This window comes from Lathamus discolor, chromosome 8 (assembly GCF_037157495.1).
Source record: "Lathamus discolor isolate bLatDis1 chromosome 8, bLatDis1.hap1, whole genome shotgun sequence".
Taxonomy (NCBI): domain Eukaryota; kingdom Metazoa; phylum Chordata; class Aves; order Psittaciformes; family Psittacidae; genus Lathamus; species Lathamus discolor.
Window position 1 is genome coordinate 11,386,353 of NC_088891.1, and position 22,566 is coordinate 11,408,918.

The 22,566-nt window shown below is 36.6% G+C and overlaps 1 protein-coding gene across 1 annotated transcript; it reads left to right on the top strand.

Annotated features, from left to right (window-relative positions):
- Window positions 1-1,858: 1,858 nt before the first annotated feature.
- LOC136018981 (uncharacterized) lies at window positions 1,859-22,549 on the top strand. Its single transcript, XM_065688696.1, has 5 exons — window positions 1,859-1,914; window positions 2,774-2,884; window positions 4,592-4,722; window positions 18,869-19,092; window positions 22,008-22,549. The coding sequence occupies exons 1-5, from the start codon at window positions 1,859-1,861 to the stop codon at window positions 22,203-22,205; spliced, it is 720 nt and encodes a 239-aa protein (XP_065544768.1). The 3' UTR covers window positions 22,206-22,549.
- The last annotated feature ends 17 nt before the right edge of the window (window positions 22,550-22,566 follow it).

A 22,566-nucleotide genomic window follows, 5' to 3' on the forward strand; every position in this document is an offset into this window, starting at 1 on the left:
GGATATGCTGAGACTAGTTTCCTTTAAGTCTATGTTATAAAATTTAAGAATAAGCTAAGTAATTTCTAAAATAAAATAATAGATAGCTGTAACAATGTATTAATTATTCCAATACTAAAAGGCAAAGAAGAGAAAATAACAGGTATCAATTTCCTTTATTGAAGATCTCCCTTTCTGAGATATATAAGCAGTCTTACATGGGCCTTACTGCCATAATAGTCTAGAACTACTTGTTTGTGGAGTAGGTCAGTTAGCAGATACTGTGACAAAAATTCTTAAGTGTTATGCCATAGGAGTAAGACACTTAGAAAAAACTCAGCATATGCATAGGGAGTATTTTATATCTGTAACAGTGTCCCATCCAAGGAGGGCTAATTTGCAGCTGCGTTAGCATGGTTTTTTAGAACCACTTAACCTCTTTCCTTGCTGTTGATTGAATGAAAATTTCCTTTGGGGAAAAAGGAATCCAGTAGTGTCAGAAGGATGACAAATAAGCTCATGTAACTCGGCGCTTGTTCTGTTGTCCTTATTTCAACTTATATTGTTTTCCTTTGATATTCTATTTCTACTTGGAGCATTACAGTATATTCATACAGCAAACATCCTGGCAATGAGATTAACATTCAGTTCTAATAAATTTCTACTGAACATTATCTCAGCTCCAACTGAAACTTACATGAAACATTTACAAAGCAAAAACAGCGAAGAGATTCCAAGCAAAAATACGAAAATAAAAACTAAATTCAAAGTTAAAGGCGAATCATGTGTAGACAGACTCTCTTGTGACACTTCTAAGTCATTGTCAGGTGGTGGCCACATTCCTTTCTTAATCTCTTTTCTGGTTTTTTTTTTCCTTTAAACAAAGCAGAATACCTATAAGAGCTTTATGATTCTCAGCTACTCCATGGGACGAAGTGCAAAAGTCCAACCAGGTCTTAGTTTGGGACAAGTGTGTCACTAGTAGTTAATTAACCCCTTAGTAGTTAATGGTTATGGCCTGTTAAGTATGTTTATTACATTTTGCCCTTTCATTCCCACTCCAATTATATGTGTTCTGTTCCAGGAAATTCGGGTTTAGAGCGTTTGGAAAATAATTAGTATTCTGCATAGCTTTTCAAAATAAATTTTACAAAAGGGGGTCTTGTAGTCAGTGTTTCACACAATCTTATCCATCCTTAATTAAAATATCCTATTGCTGCTATCAAGTGCTTGTGTGGGAGTAGCAGCAGCACAGGACCAATGCCAATTAACTTGAAATACAAGTAGACAGATGTAGTGCAACTATTTTTTTCCCCATTTTGCTTAAAAGCACAACCTGAGCTGAAAATAATTACTACATCAAATTCATGTCATTAAGTTACCTCCAGTGGATTGTTTAAGTGTCAGCATTTTACAGGAATGCCGGAACAATTTGCTTTGATTAGAGAATCTGGTTCCTGTCATAAGGAAAGCTGTGTTCCTTTCATGTACTTCAGGCTTGAACTCTTGACCAAAAATTGAAGGTTTCTTATTTACTAATCTAATAGGGTTTCAAGCTTGCTTCATGAAGCTGTAGCTGCATTAGAAGGTAGTTAGCAGTTCTAGTCTCCACCTGTTTGTCTCGCAGTGTGACTCTGCAATACATGCTTCCCTCTTATTTCACTGCCGTATCCTGTGACTTGCTGCGCTCCAAAACTTCTGAGATCCCGACTTCTTCCTTTTAGAAGATTTTTTCATATTTTAACGTCACAATTTTCACAGTAAATTAAATGCTGTGATATATATATTCAGATGCTACAGTATTTATGTTCCTGGCCTCATTCCATATCTGGCTAGCTGCAGTATTAAATATAAACCCAAAAGAGAACCTTCTGAGGGTATGGCTGAACATTATGCAATGATAATTGCAAAAGTTAACAACGGATGTTCTTCCAAGTAATGAACCAGAGAAACACACATTCCTGTACTAAATGCCTGTTGAGATGATAGTTCAATTTAGTAAGTCCTTTTGTTTACTCCTTAATCTTCACAGTGTCAGCTGGAAAGCTGAATGTTTTTCTCGAGTAGCCAGTTTAGTGAGTTGGTTTCTTTTTAGCATTTTGTAGGTAAAAGTGAAATCAAACAATTGTGCAAGAAAATCTGTTTTATAATTGTGTGTGTTGAGATTATATATGCTATATATGTGTATATGCATATAAGAGGACGATTTATGATGATGAATAGGAATGAGGTTTTCTGCTAAATGCTTCAGTTGCTTAAAATTCCTTTGAATTTGCTACAAAAGAAGATACCCTACTTAAGTGCAAGGAATGACCAACATCATGTTGCCCTAAAATAGTTACAAAACTAGCTGATTTACCAGCAGTTTTTAGGCTCTTGCTGTTGAGGCTGATTTGGAGAATATTCTTGGAACTTCTCTGTATGTGTAAAACTGTGACTTGCTCTTGAGTCACTTTACAAAAAACATGAGTTTCAGAGTTGATTAGGAAACACAGGAAGGCAGTCACGTTGGCAGTAGGAGCTGGAGCTAATGACATCAGCATGATCAAAAGTAACGGGTAATTTAGTTTGAAATGTAAATAAAAATGATGGCTTATTAATGAATTTGTGTTTATAGCAGGCCCATTACTTAGACCTTTTTTATTTGAAGGATTGCTTTTCCTTTTATGGAAAAAATAAAAAGTCAGATCAACCCTTATGCCATTATTTGGTACTTGAAAGTAACTATGATAAATAAATTGGCTTGTGTGGGGTGAACTTTAACTAAGTAAGCCCAAATATCTGTCTAATCCAGGGTCTTATCTTTAGCAGTGACCAAGAGCAGACGTTCAGGAAAAAACGAAAGAACAGGGCAACCATTCAAAGCTGCTTGTGCAGCTTCCTTCACTCTGTGTCTCAGCAAGATGTAGGTTCTTTGTGTTTACTCATTCTTGATGTTTTTTGTCTTATAACTTTGGTCACCTTTCAAATATGTGGGAAATTATAGTTCTGCAATACCCTCCAGATGGTTATTATTTTCCTAAAATGTGAGGCTACTGTTACAAACATTTACATCGAACATAAGTAATGGAATATGACTGAAGAACAAGTTGGCTATATTTCTCAAACAGGGTACCCTATAGCTGTTACTATTAACTTCTTTGATGTTGTGTTTTGTGGGGTTTTTGTGTGTGTGTTTTTTGTTTCTTTGGGTTTTTGGGGTTCGATTTTCTTTTTTTTTTTTGTTTTTGTTTTTTTAATGACCCACTGGTTAGGTGTAGAATACAGCCCCTGTAGCAACTGCAAGTATGAATAGAATTCTTGTTCTCTGCCTGCCATCATGGACATCCTTTTCATTCAAGGCCTCTACTCAGTACCACATTGGATCCTCTTAGCTGGCAGCCTGAAAGCTCACCTTTTGTCCTGCTTTAAGAATTTTTGAGTAACAGGTGCTGCATCTTCTGCTGTTAGCTGAGCTATTTCTTTCATTGCCTAATTTTGGTTGTAGCTGGGTCTTTGGAATAAAAGTAATCCAAGTCTGTTGCACAAATTGTTAAGTCACCCACCCTGAGCTGGACTACCAAATGCTGGACCTGATATAACTCCCACTGTATTACTGCTCAGAGGCTCCAGGAGCTTCAGAACTCAGTGGAGGATATCCATATTCGGGTCACATTTAATTGCATGCAGGCATCTCAGAATTAATGTTTTGAGAAAGTACAAAACTATTGTATTAAACACCATGCTTTCATAGCCTGTAAAATTTCTGAACTGATTGATGTTCCTATTGAGAATGTAGCGTGGCAGGATCAGGACATCAGACAGTAATAAGCAAATGAAATGTTTAATACTGAAGTTAATATAGGTAACTGCTCTGTTTAGTTTACTGTCAGATACTTGGAAGTTCCTTTTTACGGTACAATAGCTATGTGAGACTACACAGTAAACACATAACGTTCTAGTTAATTGATGAGCAGTCTTCAAATGATACAAGTTGACTTCATGATGAATAATGGCCTGGGTCGCTTGCTTAGATTGTTTCATCTTGCTGCTATTAGCTTTGCACTGTAAATTTGTCAGAACTTCAAATTCCCACAATATACTGTTGAAGCAGGAAAAATAGCAGAATAGGATGACACAAAATGTTCACAAAATTGGTTGTTATGTAACAGGTGTATTTTAAGTTTTGCTGTTGTTATCTAAACCTGTAAAGGTTATAGTTAGTATTAAGTTGCCTTTGTTCATCTGTTTTGGTGTGAAGAGCTGGGAAATGGTCTTCCAGAAGCAAGAGCAAAAAGGGGAAGAATTAAAGGGGACATGAAAGGAGAAAGAAGAGGAACTGTGAATTACATAAAAAATATCAACAAAATTAATTTACACACGTTGCTGCTTTTGCTTCTGGGATTGGAGGGACTGTATGAGTGAGCAGTGAAAGCAAGTGTTCATGTGAGACCATTTGTTTTTTGATGAACACTTTTGGCTCCTATTTCAAATTTCCTGTAGTCTAGGATAATGTTTTCCGTTGACAGTAATTATATCTATTGTCTGAAACTGTCTATGTGGTAGCTTAATAAGCTGACATATGTTTTTCAGCTATTCAGTGGAAGTAGGTTTCCTCTGTCTTTTCTTGCAGGTGCACACATAGCAGTTGGCACCATTGGCCAGGAAGTAATGGCAGCTGTTTTGGCCGGGGACTGTTTGCCCAGTTCAGATACCTCCAGAGGCTCTCGCAGATTGATGGCAGTCTTACTTGTTTGAGAACGTGTAAGTTCTTGTGTTATTTCTTCTATAAAGACATTGCATTCACACTGCTGCATTTCAGGTTTGTCTTCTGTGGCTTCTCTACTTAGGTCTGTTTCTATTTTATATGTTTGTAAATGAACAAAGCACTAACTTGTACTCTAGATACCTGAAAGTAGAAGTATTGAAAGTCAGAAGAATGAATTAGGCAATCTAAATACTTCAATGCAATTGTTTTGGGAGTTAAAATGAAATAATTATTGTTTCTTTTTTTGTTTTGAAAACATGAATGTGTACCAGTTGCTACACTTAATGATGCCCTTCATTTTCCAAATTGAAGATATACCGGTTTTATATGATAGACACTTCTGCCTTAGAAGGAAGAGAGAAGCCATATGTTTTGATTGATTGATTGATGGCTTGGCTTGGCGAGCGAAGATTTGGGAAGGGGTTTACCCACGCTTATTACAAGCACAATGACTAAGGGCAATGTGGGATAGGCAAATCTGGTTGGAAAAAATGCTGCTTAGGCATTCAGGCTGTTTCTGAATAGGACTGTCATCTCCTGGGACAATCTTGAGCGGCCAATGTCCTGAACCACCCGTATGGAAGGCTGGATCTGCAGCTTCCTTGTCATCTGCCATTTTGTGTCTCGCCTGTCGCTACAGGGCTTTGCAAGTGTGAGTAAACCCTTCCAGCCTGTGTAATGGATTTTTTAGGTGAGGCACACCATGCGCGGAACTGGCCCCACCCTTAATACCTGAGGTTTATCTGCCAGGGCCTAGCTAGCTAGGACGGTGACAGCAAAGTCCTCAGGTCGTAGGTTTTTTTGTAAGAGTGTCCTTCTCTTAGATGGAAGACCTAACACAGTTAGACGAGCTCCATCTGCTTGGGTTTGAAGTTAGGAGTTTTCCTTCCCCTGTGAGGATGGCTTGTCTTTGCTAATGAAGATTTGGGAAGGGCTTTACCTACGCATTCTGAGCAAGACTGTCATCTCCTGGGTCAGCCTTGAGCGACTGGTGTCGCAACAGCACAACATCAAATGTCTAGGTGGGATTCTGACTTGGAGGCATTCAGTCATAACCCCGCAGATGGTAGCCTCGTGCCAGTGGCTCCTTGGCCAAGTGCACACACCAGGGGTCTGAACCTGCGGTTCCTCTTGTACTGAGGAGGTTTGTCTGTGTGGTTGTAAGGAGTGTGTAGATAGCCAAGACGAAACAACTGCCCCTAACTAGACTGCATCCACTACATCTGCAGTAGATGTCTAGTAAGCAATTTTACTAAGGTGAAGAGCTATTTTGGAATTTCATGCTTTTTTTTAGACACAACACAGATTTCTTTTTTTTTTTTCATAATGTTGTAAGCATTTTTCTTCACAAAAGATTAAGTTGGTGATCTAAGAAATATTGAAGGGAGACAAAGAGTGGAGGCCTTGCAGGCTAAACATCATGTTTTAAAAATCAGTAATATGTTGGACTGAGATAGCTTTATAGGAGGCTGTATTTGGAGATGTTTAATCAGAGTCCTAAATGTCTCCTGAACATTTGAAATGTGTTTTAAGAGAATGAAGACTTAACCTGTTTCCAGATTTCTTCACTTAGTGACATTATATGTCCAAAAGAAAAAAAAAAAGGTTTTAAATCAATATTTAAGAAATTAAGAAAACAACCTACTCTTTCAATTCGTATGGTAGTTTCAACAGACTAAAAAAACAGGGTGTTTGATCTCTCTTGTAAATTCTTTGTTGCTCAGAATCTTCCACTTCTCTATTTGAGCTTTTACTAGACCTTGAAAATACAAGTCAGAACAATGACTTCCTTGTCAGAAGCATCTTCCCGAGTGTCCAAAAGCAAACAACTAAAGAGTATAAAACTGGGATGAACATATAATGTTATTTTCTCATGTTAATTTTTTTTGCTTCCAAGAATCGGAAGCTGAAGGACTTTCTGAACCAAAGGCAGTGCTTTGTTTACCAAGTGTAACGGCTTTTGTTTTCAAGCATTTACTACTTATAGCATAGTATTCTACAACTTATAAATCCTTTCCCCATTGTACTTGTTTTCTACTTTAATGCCCATTTGTAATTGCTACTGAATTCATCATGATTTTATAGAGGTCTTTTCTCTATACTCACCTCTTTTCCCACTGAAATGTCGTAGTGTACTTACTTAGTGTCTGATAAATGAAATGGTGTTTGGAACATCCTCCTTTGAGACACTGAAAAGTAGGGAATGAGTAGGTAGCTTTGGTTATTAAGGTGAGCTGGTCTAGCAGGTAGGAAGAATAAAAACCAGAAGTTTTCCCTGTATCATGGAAGCATAGCTTTGAGGGTTTTTTTCTGTCTATGTGTAACTCCTGAATTCACATGGAGGGATTGGGGAAAAATTTGAACTGCAGCTGTGATGTGTGTTCCAAAAGCTATACAGAGGTAAATTTAGAAGAGGAAACCACTTCTGATGCTACTGGCATGGTTCCAGAAAAGAGAGAATCAAGGATTATGTGAAAGCATGAATAATTGTGAAAATATGTTAATGTTCTGAGCCTGAGGAGGTAACCTTTCTATGTCTGTAGAAGGGGATGTTTTTCAACAATTGCAGCAATTAAACATTTGATTACAATTTCTAGAATCACACAGTATTGCAAAGCTGTAGGTGAACGCAAGAACAACCAGTATGCTTCACATAAGTTTTTTTTGCTGTTTCAGCTCACCTTTGCAAGGGTAGTACACACATTCTTATTTTTTGTGTGTGTGGGTGGTGGGTTTTTAGGTTTTTTGTTTGGTTTGGGGATTTTTTTGGTGTTTTTCTCAGAAGGGCTTAGAAAAAAAAAAAAGGCAACCCCTACACCCCCTTAAATTTTGTGTCCGTGATTTTGTGATTGTGTCTGAGGCTTTTTTTGTCCAGTTTGATTCAAGCTTGAAGTTTGATTCAAATTTGGTTAAAATTTGAAGAGATTTTCAGACTTGTTTTGGCTACCTGCCTTTTTTTATGAATTTTTCATATTCTTATTAAAGAGCTGTGCTTGTTGAGCTAGGGAAAAAGACATAAATGTTTGCAGAAAATGAAAGAGCTTTGAATTTAGGCTAAAGATACAGATTCAGATTTAGACTTTAGAAGTGCTATGGGTATTTTGCTACATGCTTATGTAGAAAATGGAAGTATGTAGAATAAAACTAAAGCAAATGTTTAGCATGTAATCAAGTTAACTGCCAGTACACTAAAAGTTCTTCAGCCTAGTTACAAAAAAATCTAGCACTTAAGCTTTTGTATTCAAGAGGCTGGCACGTACATGTCATGCTCAGGTAATTGCTACTTTACACTGCTTGATTACTGTTGGTTTGTGAATTTGTGCTTCATTCTGATGCAACCCAAATTTCCTGGTAGGTGGGCTGTTGTTCACATGACATTTTCTGAAATATAATCCAGTGATGTGAGCATCTGGAAGTTGTTCTTCTGTCTGGCTGAGTGATACTAAATACTGATCTTGGGGTAACTGAGGCTAATAGTGCAGTAGTGTCACTTGCGTAACATTCAATGATAGAATGTTCCTTTTGCCTTTTTTTTTTCCCTGATCTCATTTCAAATGTGCTTATTTCCTGCTTTAGGAGTATGTAGTATAAATTCTCCTATGTAATGAACTTCTTCTTTAATACTTCTTTATTAATTACTAGGAATAACTTGTATGGTAAGTATAAAATCTCCTTCTATGACTTGCATACAGGAATAGTGCAGTGCAGTATTCCTTCTTATGCTCTGATATGCCTGTTTCAAAAAACAAGCCTGACTGTAACCTTTGTAAAGAAGCAAGTAAAATAAGGCATTAATCACAAAACTTTTCAGCTTGGTTTGTGAGGAGATCTGTATCAGCTTTCCTGCATTACATGAGCAGACACTAGGATAAGTTTCCAGAATTGCTACAAAATGCAGACTCTAACTTTGGAAAAGTGTTGCAAATTAAAACATTTCTGGACTTTGAATCCATGACAGCCTGCAGTGTATGTTTGTATATTTTAAGTATTTGAGGCCAGCAGATATGTTGCTACATCAGCTTTGGGGACTTGGGGAATTAGTTTTATGTCTTTGATTCAGACTGTTTCATATCACACAGTTAGCCTAAGCTAGGACTCATTTTGGAGACTTATAGATAATTGTGCTAGACAAGGCTCCTCAATATCCAGTCCAGTGAGAGAGAGGCCTACCTGAATGACTACCTAAATGGGGTCGCTGAATACACTGAGAATTTTGTGAGCTGTATTGCTAGGAAATGATTGTAGCTTCAGATTTCTCTGAAGATCTGGGCAAAAGGTGAAGTTTCTGCTTGTTGAGGATCTTCTTTTACACTTAATTCAGCTGTGGCCTTGTTTTCTCTAGTGGATCTAGGTATTCTTCTTGCTTCATTGCTTAAGATGTAGCCAATTTGTCCAATGGTTGTAAGAGGATGACTTGAATGGAGGGTGGCAATACCACATAGCTGAACCCTGAGCAACACAACTCCATGGATAGTAAGACTTTTACTAAATAATCTTCTCTTTTGACCCTGTCACTTTCAGATTGTATGTATACTTAAAGCCTTTTCTTATGCAGAGAAATGCTTAATGAATATTTTATTTCTCCTAATTATTCCATTTTATGTTATCAGTACTATAAGATGATAAACCACTAAATCCTTAGATATTTTTTACTGTCTGTTATGAAAGCTCATATACGCTGTTGTTTTCTCTTATTCCAAGAAACTACCACTGGAAATCTTTAAAAGGGTTTTGTTGTACTATTTTTTTTTTTTGCGTCATCTGTCATCCTTTCCAATGTATCACCCTCTTCAACATCATCTATAGTTTGCTGCCTGTACTAGATATGGAGTTATTTGACCAGGTAGACTTCTACTGAATGTTTAAAACACAAATAGTAATTTGACAATAGCAACACTGTGACAAGTGTTACAGTTGTCTCAGCATCAGGTGACAAGCCTTTGAAGAGTCTGCTTAAGAACTGCGATTCCTGATTGCTTTGACTGTACATGCCATAGCTTAATCAATGAATTACTTAGGAGCTGAGGATTTATGGATAATGTTTTTTGCTGACAATGTAACTTTCTTGCCCTGATTCTTATCCTGAGGATGTGAAGAGTGCATATAGTATAGAAATTCCTGGAAGTTTTTTTGGTGGCAGAATAATATGTAGGAGACATAGAAGGGGAAAGACAGCCCTATCTGCTAGTGCTAAACACAATCAAGAGCAAATAATAGTTAAGGATATTTTCTCTTTGTTTATAATTATAGACATATGCTAATAACATCAAGCTCAATAAGATCTGCTTGTGCTTTTTCTTATCAACAGGGCTATGGGAAATACAACATCTGGAAGGAATATGTACATCAGTAACTTATATTTGTCAGTGAATTAATAATTTAGTTAGGGGAACAACAGGCAATAATTTTAGTAGTGACAGAAATCTGAAACTTTGAGTTTAGCAAGGAAAACATGTTTTCTTTCAACCATGTATTTCCTAAATTTATTGCTGTATCTTTACGTTTTTTGCTATTTTTGACTGCACTGTGCTCAACATTACTGTTTGCAAAAGACTAGGATCAGGTGATTAACAATCTGCATTTTTGGGGCAGTATGCAGTAGTACTGTGAACAGGAAGGTTATTCCAGAGGCCATACCAGTTTAAAATTTTCATCAAAATTAATACGACTATCAGGAAAGAATTCAAGCATTTGTTAATTTTTCTGTTAAATTATGCATTTGCTTATTAATTGCCTACTTCTAAAATAGCTTTCCAAAACAAATTCATTTTTTTGAGTGAAGCAGCTGCTCAGGATTAATGTTATGTCAAAGTTTCAGGCTCCAGGAAGCAGACAGATGAGTAAAGCTCAACCTCAAATGTCAAATGAGCTTTTTGTTTTTACAACAGGAATCTTTCACAAGTGACTGAAACGGCTCTGTTGGGTTAGGTAAGAAGAAAACCAAGGACTTGAATATTATACCACTTTACCAGTGGCTTCTTTCTAAAAAGGTAACTGTCTTATCGTAATGACAGATAGACATTAACTGAATAGGAACTAGTTGCAGTTTATTACAATAGCAAGAATTGCTCGTTATCTGCATTGTATGCTGAGCACCTTTTTTTAACACTTAATCTGGCTCTTTCAGAGTCAGTTTAATTTTCTTACTTGAGGCTGCCATATGCAAGGGACATGCAAGCAATCCATTTGACAGCAAAGTAACAGATCTAATGTATCTGTCCTGAGGTTTTATATTACTGCCTGTTAATGAATTATTTGGGACTTATACATTATCCATTGGATTTTTTTTTGATTTTTTTTTTTTAAAGTTGGTTACCACAAATGACCAAAATATCTGTAAACTGAAAACCAAGATAACAGTCAGAACAAATTTGCTATGGGGAAATTGTATCTAGTTAGTCTGCTAGAGCATTAGTAAGCCCTGTGGCTAGAGGAGAAGCTCTTTGACACATTTCTTAACTTTATGTATTAACTGTTTTGAGGCAGAAGGTGATGTAAGTTGTCTTGAGTCCTTTCAAGTCCTAAGATTTCATTAAAACAATTCTAATTTATTTACTTATTGATCTTATTGGTTGACATTTGGTTTCTATCTTGAGTGTGATTTTGTTGGAAAAGTTGTCTCATATGGAAACGTTTGGTTCTTACGTATCTTGGGCCAAGAAACACCTGTAGGGGTGATGATTTATAAGCAGCTTAGCTCACCAGGTCAGGGAAAGTACATTTAAATTAGAGTGGTGTATATACGTATACATACATATGCGTACTATATCAATGTACTCCTGAATAAGATCTGGGGTGCCTGCTAAAATGAAATAAAGATGAACTGTCATGTTTTTCACTGCTTCCAGAAGGTAAAATATTTACATCAAAAGATGGAAGTAGTGTAAATAAACTGAGAATGAGGAAAAAAGCATATTACTTTTAGAAATATGGAGAGAAAGTACAGCTTTTTGATGTATTATCATTCCTAATCCTATAATCTCGCTCTATCTCAAACTGCTTGTGGGTGTCAAGATTTAGCATTTATAAATGCAAGTAAATTGTTTTAAACATAATTATAACCTGTGTCATTTGCGCACTGTATCACATACTGGCTTGGGAGGTAATTAATCCCATGCACTATTTTGTCATTTTGTTATTAAATTTCTCCATTGAATTAGTAATGGGTAAGAAAGTAAGTTCATATTTTTTGGTTTAGTGTAGATGCTTTATTCCAACACCAACAGGTACGCTACGAAATCTGTGTACTTAATTTGTACATGGAGTCTGTATACTTAGAATATTTTGAAAGGCCAAGTTACTTGAGGAACAAAAAACCCCAAGCTTTCTACAGTTAATTCTCATAAAATACATCAGTGACAACTCAGAAGTTGGGTTTATACAATCATATACAGGATGTGGTGATGTTGTAATGAGGTATTTTTCATTTGTCTTGGGAAAATCTGAGAACAAGTCTTACCCAATGTACAAATTACCTTTTAACACCCCACTCCACACCCCACAACCCCCAAAGAAAACCCCAATGCTCCCCAGACTCAAAACTTAGCTGTTTTTTACTTCATAGGCAAAGAGTTCCACTTCCTGTGAAGCAGATTGATTTCAGTAGACTTCATTTTATGTGGCTGAGTAATGTTCTGTAAGGGTGAGTCTTAAGCATTTTCCCCCAGAATCATTCTATTCATGTGGTTTTGGTAGTCCTTATGGAGAGATACTGTTCTTTCGAGAAATTACTTTCACAATAGTGTTGATGTCCTCATAGGTTTTGGGGTTTTTTTAATTTTTTGTTTGTTTTTTTTTTTGGGGTGTGGGAGCTTTGAGGAGCACTGCTGATCTACAGACTTTTCTTAACCAAGGAATCATAGAATGATTAGAATGAATCTTTAGAGATCTTTTAGTTCAAACCTCTGCCATGGGCAGGAACATCTTTCAGTAGATAAGGTTACTTAAAGCCCCATCCAGTTTGGCCTTGAACACTTCCAATGATGGGGCAGCCACAGCTTCTCTGGGCAACCTATTCTAGGGTCTCACCACCCTCATTGTAAAAATTTTTTCCTTATAACCAATCTACATCTTACCCCGTTCAGTTTAGAACTGTTGCTTGTCCTGTCACTACAGGCCCAGGTAGAAAGTCTCTCTCCATCTTTCTGAGAAGCACCCTTAAGTATTGAAATATGATGGAAAATGGCTTGGCAACTCCATCAGCCAATTCCCTCAGGACACCATGATGCGCTTTACAGGGTAGGATAGACTTGTTTATGTCATAAAACTGTTAACAGAATGAATTGAGATGCATGGTCATTCATGTAGTTGTATATAGAACAAAAATTTTAGAGGATATCCTTTCTCTCTCAGCCTGTCTTCATCAGTGCCATCTTCTTGCGTTCCTTTTGGTTTCATGCAGTGTCTTTCAGTATCTATAAATAGGAACGATAATAGATGTACTGTGCTTGAAATTTTTTAAGTAAAAAAAACCAACCCCACAACCTCTCCCACAGATCTACCCGTGATAGCAGGGATTTACATTATGATGAATATTTACATTATGCTGAACAATTTATAGCTACCGGGCTGCTTTTTCCCAGTGGTCTTGAGACTGATTTATCTGTATCTAATTCTTGGTGTCTGAAGTGACTAGAACCTGCTTTGTACACCAGCAATAATGCAAGCTGCCTTTAAGACTTGTGTTTGTGGTTCCAGAAGATCATATCTGGGGGATGGACTAGATGATGGGGGTTGGACTAGATGATCTTTTGAGGTCTCTTCCAACCCTTGGGATTCTGTGATTCTGTGTGATATTAAGGTATGTTGAACTGAAATAAGGAGTGACACCATTTTGTTGATGTAATGCAGATAAGGAGAGGATAAGAGCATAAATGTCTCTCTGTTTTTCAAATGTCACAATACTTCCTGAGGAATAATTTATCTCCTAAGTTAAAACCATTTGGCCACTGTAATAGTTATATCTGGGACACAATTCTGTGCCTAAAAAGCCTGTGATTAGAAGTCTTCTACAGTGATATTACACTAGCTTTTGACATGCTTTTTTCAATCACATTATTTACTCCCTGGCTAAAGCTTTCTCTGCTTTGCCTCGTCATCACTGATATTGTGATAACTTTCCCTGCACCATGAACTGAATTATTGGGTATTTCTCAACTACAAATGCATCTCTACAAAGTTCCAAGGAATGATTTTTGTAATTGAACTCTGTTTCCAGTTTACTTAACTTTGCTTACATTATCTGGTTAGGCAATCATTGTCTGGAACATAATAAAATAATCTAAATTAGTGTTCTTGTAAGAATAAACTAAGCAATCATTAATATGCTATTGCTTCCTTAGGGACATTCTTTGAACATTTCAATGAAAAAGTTGAGAAAACAAAAAGAGAAATCAATAGAAAAAGGAAATAATGTACTATAAAGGAGTATTTGAACAGTATATTCTTTCAAAATGCTTAAGACCCTTAAAGAATTAAATGTAAAAACTAAAAGACTTCCTATGGCAGGAAGCCTGTAAGGCAAAAGTGTAACAAATCATGTGAGGAATATTGCATAAGTGCAGTTCCTGTTCTTAAAATCAAATGAGCTAGACCTTTACAAAATTGTGGTATTAAGGGTGTGTGCTTTTGTCTATGCATATTTGAGGGTGTACAATGTTTTTATTCAGTCTGCTGTAGACTTAAACTAGATTAACCTACCAAATGGACTACAAGCAGTGTAATAGGCTTTTTTTTTTTTTTTTCTGCTATCAGTAGTAGACTTCTGAAAAAGTAAATATGCAAACAGTGTGCCTGCAATAAGGCTTGCTTGTGCAGATAGACACTGCTAACTGGTCTGGAGCTAGCTACTTTAAAGCTAATTGTGTGAGCAGCTTAACTTCTGATTCAGAAAGCAGATTTCTGAATATTGTTCATGTTTCTCATGTTAATTTCTGTTCCTAAATGAGGCCTTTAAATCTCTCACTATACACATAATGATAACCCCACCCCCAACCAGATTAAAAAAACTCTAATAGCAAGAGGTATGCTAACCCTTCTCTAAAGCAGAGTGCAAAAAGCATTTCATACTATTAATGCTGCTATATTTAGAGTAGTCTTCACAGATGCAGTCATGGTTGAAAAGATTGTGCTTTCTCTTGCTGGATATACTACCTGTATGCAAATGAGTTAAATGTTCTGTGCCTCACTATATATTCTGTCAGAAGGGAGGAACTACGATGCATGCATCATAGAATTAATCTATGTGGAATGAAATAAAACTAGTGTTGTTTTTACTAGCAGAATGAATGTAAATGGAGAAAGCAAAATCTATTAAAAGCAAATGTCCCAAGTTCAGCAGTATATTAAATTATATGGGAGGTCAGCTACATATAAGAGATAACTAAAGAAAATTTTAAAATTAACAAAAGGCACAAATGATTTTCAGTAACTTACAATTATCTGTCTTTTCTGTCCTAATGGAAGGACATAACACTTGTGTATACAGCAAAGACACATACCAAATGAATTTTCTGACCTGCAGAAAGGAGCATGATTGCAACTGATCTTCTACATGTATACTGGCTCATAGTCTGAATGAGGCTCTAAATTTACGTTAGGGCATGATTGTTCAAAACTGTTTACATTAATAGTAAGTCCCGGGAACATGAAATTCAGAACTATGCCTGTGGTTTTGCTCATGGCACCTAAGAAATATAATAAATTAATGTACTTCATATGCATTCCAGTTAAAACTATAAATTATCTGAATTCTTCAAATGCAGTAGTTATTATATTCCTGTATACAGTAGTATATATTCCTGTAGTTATTTCTGCTGTACCAACAGAGGACATAAATTTACCCTATGAAAAAATCAATTATCTTAGGCAAGCATTCTAAATTCAAGTTATTTTCTATAAGCTCATTCATTGTTTTACTGTCTATAGTCTCTTATACATAGTAATACACAATGTACCTTGGACTGTTCTGTAATGTGCTCAAAGAGGGTTATGCCTGAAACAAATATGCTTTGCAAGTGAAGGGACTATATTCATGGGAGCTCATGCAGCTCCAGATTTGTGACAGGACTGTGTTTCGTTAGCATGAATTTGAAATGAATCACCACCTTAGCAAATGAAATTAAGAGATATGTAAGAGAAAGGAGTAACACTCAGCTCCAGATCCCATTCTAGCTTGATTACAGCCTGGCTTTAGGATTAGAACTGTTTATTTTTTTTGTTGCTGGTTCATGGCGCTGAAGTATTTTTTTTCCATGTGGGGGACAGTTACAGTAGGAAGCTTTGAGATGTATAAAAGTTTAGGCTGAGAAAACAGTGGCCATTTTACCAGAGGAGAGAAGTATGAGTCTGAACATATCTGTTTCACGGGATTGCTCTGCCAGTTTTCAGAGAAATCTGGATCCTGCCGACTCTAGGGCTGCCAGAACTCTTACTACTTTTGCATATATAGAGATAATAAAAAGATAGATTGCTTTTTCTTTTCCCTGAGGGTGGCTATGGGAAAACTCGCATTAACAGAAATAGCAAGTTCAGAATGCTTTTTATCAATGTGGTCTATACTGCACAAACTATTACTTTAAGGTAATAGTCATAGTTGCTTGCATGATACTGAAACAGTGATAGGCCATGCAAAAGACCTGCGGATTCAGCCTTTTCAAATTTGGTATGTAAATGGTAATACTATATAAATGAAAATACCATTTCCAATATAAAACTTGAATCTAAATCTTGAAGACCAGATGCTGGTCTGTAGTGCTGTCATAACATCAAAGAATGGAAGTTGATATAGATGATTTACAGAATTGACTGCAGATTGAAGGCTAGTGCTGAAAACCAGTTCTTCCTATATTGTACAACCAGTTTGCAAGCTATTAGAATGTTCTAATGGATAAAATAAAAAAAAAAAAAGAGAACAGCATTTTGGTTTGACTTTAGAAGAATCTGGGATCCAAGAATTACTGTGGGTTAAATCTTTTGTTTCTTATATTTGTATAATTCCATTAGCCATATGGGGTAGAACAGAATATAGGTTAAGCATTTCCAGAACCCATTTTTGCTTCTTCTTTGGATTACTTAGATCTTGCATCAGAGGTATTCTGTGCTTATTTCCTTCCTTCCTTGAGTAAATGGACAGGGATTAGAGAGAGATTTGCTTGACTTTACCTGCTACTCATTAACCAAGCAGCTCAGATACTGCAAGTGCATTGTATATAGTAATTGCTGGTAGTGATGAATTAATGTCTTCCTCCCAAAAGACAGGGAAGAGCTATTAATTTGGGGAGTGTATCTGAGGCATATTTTCTTTAACGGAACCAGTTGTGTATTTTCCCAGGGTTGTAACAAAAACCTCCTATTTTCTGTAGCACTTCATGCATAAAGGTTTTACTTTTTAAGAAGAAGTGTTTCCTTTTAGCTTTTGTTATCTTAATGGTCTGAAAATATCATGCACACATGTGCAGGATGGAACTGAGATTTTTCCAGTGAACTCATTATGACACTTTGTAGAATTATAAATACTGGCAGTTATTCCTTAGTGTCAATTAAAGTTCTTATAGTTATTCCCAGCCTTGCTCTAATGGCATGTGTATATCTTTTAAGCAAAATGTGCTCCATACTAAATGGCTTTGTTTAGAGTGTTTCTAATAGAAATGTCCCTGCCACATGCATCTGCTGGTCTGTGTAATCTCTTGTAGAATGTTTTCTGGCATTGAACTGACAGTGTATGCTTAAGCAAGCTTGCTTTAGTTTTTTGCATCTCTGCTAGTAATTAATGTATAGCTTGGGGTATCCTCAATTAATTATGGGGAAAACCAAGTTTTAATGAGATGTATACCATCAGGCATTTGACTGTGGGTAATAGGTAAGAAAAATGTTATTTGCAGAAAAACTTGTGTGAAATGATGTGGGTATGGGTGTGGTGAAACATTTAATCCCCTTTCTTAATTGGTCTATTTTGGGGCTAAATATCAGGCCTACAAGATGTTTGTTGAGAACCCTTCTGTTGATTTGGACAGGAACAATACTTGGATAAAACTGATTCATCTTCTAAGGCATCTCTCTGGTTCTCTGTGCATACTACTTTGACAGCATCAGTTTTTGATGTATTCTGGAGGACTGAGCCATAACTGTAAATTTCAATAGTTTAGGGAATCAGTATGTACCCCTTCTATCCTTTAAACTCTGTTTTGAAAGCACAGGCAGAATTTGGGTGACAATGTAGTCCTTGAATCACTGCTCAGCATAGGGGGGAGTGTAATGCTTAGAAATCCAGTTTCCCTGAAGTCAGTGAAAATCTTCCAGTGCCTGCGGAGGATAGCAAGCTAGGAAAACAATAATCTAGGACTTCATAGTTGTGTGGATTGTAATATTTAGTATGCATGTGTGTGTACAATCAGACATGTAAATATTTTTGTTTATTTTTATATATATATGTAAAAATGTTTACATGCATATATGTGCTAAGGGGGAAGAGAGATGTTCCTTATTCTGCTTCACAAAATGACTTTCATTTCTTTGTTAACAAAACACAGTTTATTCACACACAAGCCAGGAAAAACAAAGTGTCCTTTCCTCATCCTGCACTTTGTTATTGGTTTTCCCACCTCATGTGTGAGTGGAATTGAGGTTGTCACCTCATTGTGGTCAGTTCCACACCTTTTTTCAGGGTAAACAGCATGCAAACTTGTATAAGCAGCATCTGAGCCAAGGCCATTTTTATAAACCAAACTTTAATTTGTTATTGTTTTGGCATCTATGAATGTGTGTGTGAGACCATGTGGGCTGGCTGTGGAAGACGTACTATAAAAACTAACAGTGGAATGTTCATCTGGAGATGTTCTGTTATTTATGAAAACTTGGGGCCCAATCCTGCCACCTTCTCTCACGCTAAACATCCCACTAAGGTCAGCCAGTGATTATATTTCTTTAAGGATGACTTATGTGCATAAAACTTCACTGGATTTGATGTATAGATGGAATTCTCAAACTTTGTAAGAGAATTAGATAAACTGTGTCTGCTGACATCCGCTGGATGTTGAAATGCAATTTGTGCCTTCGGAATTGAAAACTAAACTGGTATGAACTGAGGGAGAAGAAGGAGGAGTGAAGTTTTTACATTTAGTTGTGTCTTTTTTTATTTTATAGGTGTTCACTATAAGGAACTGGTTAGAGGAATTAAAAAGAAATGTCAATGTGAGAAACAAGTTCCAGACCCTCCCACTGGTTTTCACTCCTTGTTAAAAGAAAGATTCAAAGTGCAAGTGCAACGTAAAGCTGACAAAGAAGCGAAGTCATTTGAACAATGCAAACAAGCTCGAGCAGTAATTAATGTTGTGAAAAATACATTTGGTTCAGATACTGTTTTAAATGTAAGTTTCACATTTGATATGAATAATGTTACCCTGTTTCTTCTGAAGAACTAAAGTTTCTTTTCATATTTGTACCAAATTAGTTGAACTGCCTGTATGACATCATTCAGCGAGCAGATGTTACTTCATATATTTGCAGTAAAGGAATGGATATTTTTTATGCCAGTGCTGCAGGCGTCTATTACATTTCTTTTGCGTTAGAGATCTTGTTTTATGTATATCCCAGATGATTCTGTTAGTGATCTCAGCTTGTGTAACCTTTAGCCAGGTAAGTTACCTGCCAAACTGGTAGAATTCTGATCACTGAATGCAAGTTAGTTTAGTCTACTTCCATTTTTTTTATTGCTGGTCCTAAAGCCTCAATCTTATGCCAGGGTCTGTTACATCTGTACTTAGTATAGGGAACATATTTAGAGCATAGTGGAGGACTGCATGAGGGATATGATTCCATGTAATTATTTAAAGCTGAATCTTAAATTAGACTTAATACTAGCCTATACTACTATTATTAATATGTTTAATTAAATAAGCATGATATGTTTTTTGTATCCAATCTTAAATGAGGATCTAGGAGTGCATGCAGCAGCTTTGCCCAAGAAAAATGCAGTGCTTGTCAGCCTTGTCTACCCAGCTCAGAACCCAGTCCTCCTGCCAAACTTACTGAATGCAAAGCTACAGTTCTAGTAACAGATTAAGTTACTCAAGGATTTGATGTCCTTAGCATGATGGCCAACATCTGAAGAGCACTGCAGGTAATATCATTAGTGCACTACTGTTAGTCTTGCATCCCAGATCATACTGGATTGTTTGTTTGTCCTGCTGTGGGCTTTTCCACACAGGCAGAGTTATCTCAGAAGGGAAGCTAGAGCAATGCTGGCAATTTCCAGAACCTGCTTTCCAGATGGGCACTGGGTGAGGAGGAGCCGGCTGAAATATTGCCTAGATGAAGCAAAACCTGAGCTAGCAAATGATGGTTTTCCTTACCTGGCACAACCCAAAGGAAGGAGTGAAAAACCTGAATTGAGCTAAACTGTCTCAAGTAAATGTGATCTTCAATTTAGAATCTAGAGCAATTTGAGCTTTAGGAATACTCCCATTTTTTTTGGCTTCAGCTTTCACAAGCAGACCTAAAGAAATAGTTTTGACCACGTTTCTAAAAGGTTCATTTTTTTTTAGGGCTCATGTACCATGGTGGGTGTTGTTTTGGGTTTTTTTTTTTGTGCTTTAGCATCACTCTTTTTGTAAAATACATTATACATGCCCTTTCTAAGAACAATAGCTATTATAGGTATAAAACAAAACTAATTTTAGTAAATCCATTGAGACATATGGTAAGAAATTCCATTGACAGCATGATAAATGTGTCTTATACTTGGCATAGCTTTAACATACCACTTTTTATTATTTTTCCATTATTATCTTTCACATAACTAAGAATGTAATATAAGATAGCTTGCCAAGGAAAGTGTGAACTGCTCATGACATGTGAACAGGATTGTCTTCAGGTTGGAGTGTAACCTCTAATACTGTCTCTGAAGATGCTGTGGTTATTTTGAGGCCTGGCCCTGGGCACAGTTAGATTTGGGTAAAAGAATCTGTTATTCTTCCTAAACTTGCAGCCTCTCACAACTGAAGGTGCAAAATACTCCCTGCTAGTTTTGAACTCTGATTCCCCACAGAGTATCACATTGCATTAGTGGCCAAACAGTGAAGACCAGTTGTCATTCAGTATAAGACACATTTTGAAACAATTCAGATTTGGAACTGATTTCAAAGCCATTTAGATTTCTATAAGGAACTCATTAGAAAACCCCCACATATAACTAGTTTAAATACTGAATCAATTATTTATGTACATAGGCTACATATTGAAATGGTTTAAAATTTGAATCAGTTGATCTCAAGCAGAATCAATTTGGTAAAGATATCAAACACATATAGGTGCTTCATTGAACAAAGCATTTTCCCTGCCACTTGCTGCCTTGCCACTGATATTTTGTTCAGACATCATCTGAAAACAGTTTTTCATATCACTACTTATGATAGCGTGCTCTGGAGGTAGAGAGTGAATGTGGTACTCTGTTTTCCATGTCATGCATAACATGCTGTAGCAAAGTAATTTTATGCCTTTCTTTTCTGCTCTCTGTATATCCAAAAACATTAAGTGCTCTTTCATAGCAAGAAGGATGTTTGGGCCCATCCCTGGGCCACTTCTGTTTAGCTTTTAATGTCCCATATGCAGAAGAGAAACCATTCTTTCCTGGGATATTTATTTCTGCAAAACCTGTCCAGGACTCAAATATCTAAGGAAGTGTCTTGAAAATCAGTAAACAGTAAGCTTAGTGTTTAGTATTAAATTGTACAAAATCTATATTTTTATGCAAGACTCCATTTAAATCTTTACTAATCGTAAGAATAAAGTACAGCTGGTCTGATGGACTCATGCTAATCCTTATAATAGTATGTCTAACAAAACAGCAGTGGGACATGTAGGGAGTTAAGCTGAATCAAACAATAAGTAGTTGTTTTTCTTTGAATCTGAACAATTCAAACAAAACTTCATGTTGCTTTAAAGAAGACTTACTTAGCAAAAAGACTTGGCACTTACTGCAATTTATAGAGCAGAATTTTTTCCTCCCTTCTTTTCCTCACTAGAGGTGAACACTAAGCTGCTGTTGTGAAGGGAGAGAACTTGTTCACTCTGATACCTCTGTTCTCATGCTGTTGCTCCTTGGGGTGCCGTGTAAGTGCTTTGAGGTCACATTAGCTTTCACCCAAATGCTGCCTCAACTCCACTATAACTGTTCATCCTGTGAATTTTTATGCACTGTACCATGTATATGCAGGCTTTGATTTACAAAGGAGAGAAATTAATTCCTTTCACTGATACTCTGTTTCCTCTTTTACTATCACAGTGCTGTCACCACTGGTTTCCAATGAAGTTCATTCAGCTGCCACCATTTTTCTCTATCCTCAGCCTCACATCCTACACTGAAGGAGCTGGAACTATATTGGGATGCTGTTTTAAGACTCTAGAAGCCAAGAAGAGTCAGGATTATTTTCTTGTGGTTTTAAGTTTTCTGATGTCAAGGTTTCTCACATCGTCCCAGTAAGGAACCTCATTCTGGTTCTGATAGAACCAGCTCTAAACAAATGGTGACATTGGCATCTTTTCAAGTACCATCTCTCTGTTTGGCAGGCTTAGCACAATGATGCAAAGCAGTTGTCTGTGACCCCTTTTCCTGGATGTAAAGAGGTTGCTTTATTATGTATCCTTCCTGTTTCAGCCCTCCACATTTTCAGGAAATCATCTACCAGTATTTTTTCTCCTCTTAGAATAATACTGACCCAGTAGAGTCGTCCATCTCCAAGTAATTCTTATTGCCATACCTTCTGAATCAATACTGTCTATGGATCTTTAAATATATCAAATACCAAATAAATACTGGTATTCACATTTTGCCATATCTTCCC

What these genes read in the sequence shown, in the direction of transcription:
- LOC136018981 (XM_065688696.1), top strand. Translation starts at nt 1,859, where the DNA reads ATGGCTGAACATTATGCAATGATAATTGCAAAAGTTAACAACGGATGT. An exon ending in TCTTACTTGTTTGAGAACGT is followed by an intron (nt 4,723 to 18,868) that starts GTAAGTTCTTGT and finishes TTTATTTTATAG; the next exon opens with GTGTTCACTATAAGGAACTG. An exon ending in GTTCAGATACTGTTTTAAAT is followed by an intron (nt 19,093 to 22,007) that starts GTAAGTTTCACA and finishes TTACTATCACAG; the next exon opens with TGCTGTCACCACTGGTTTCC.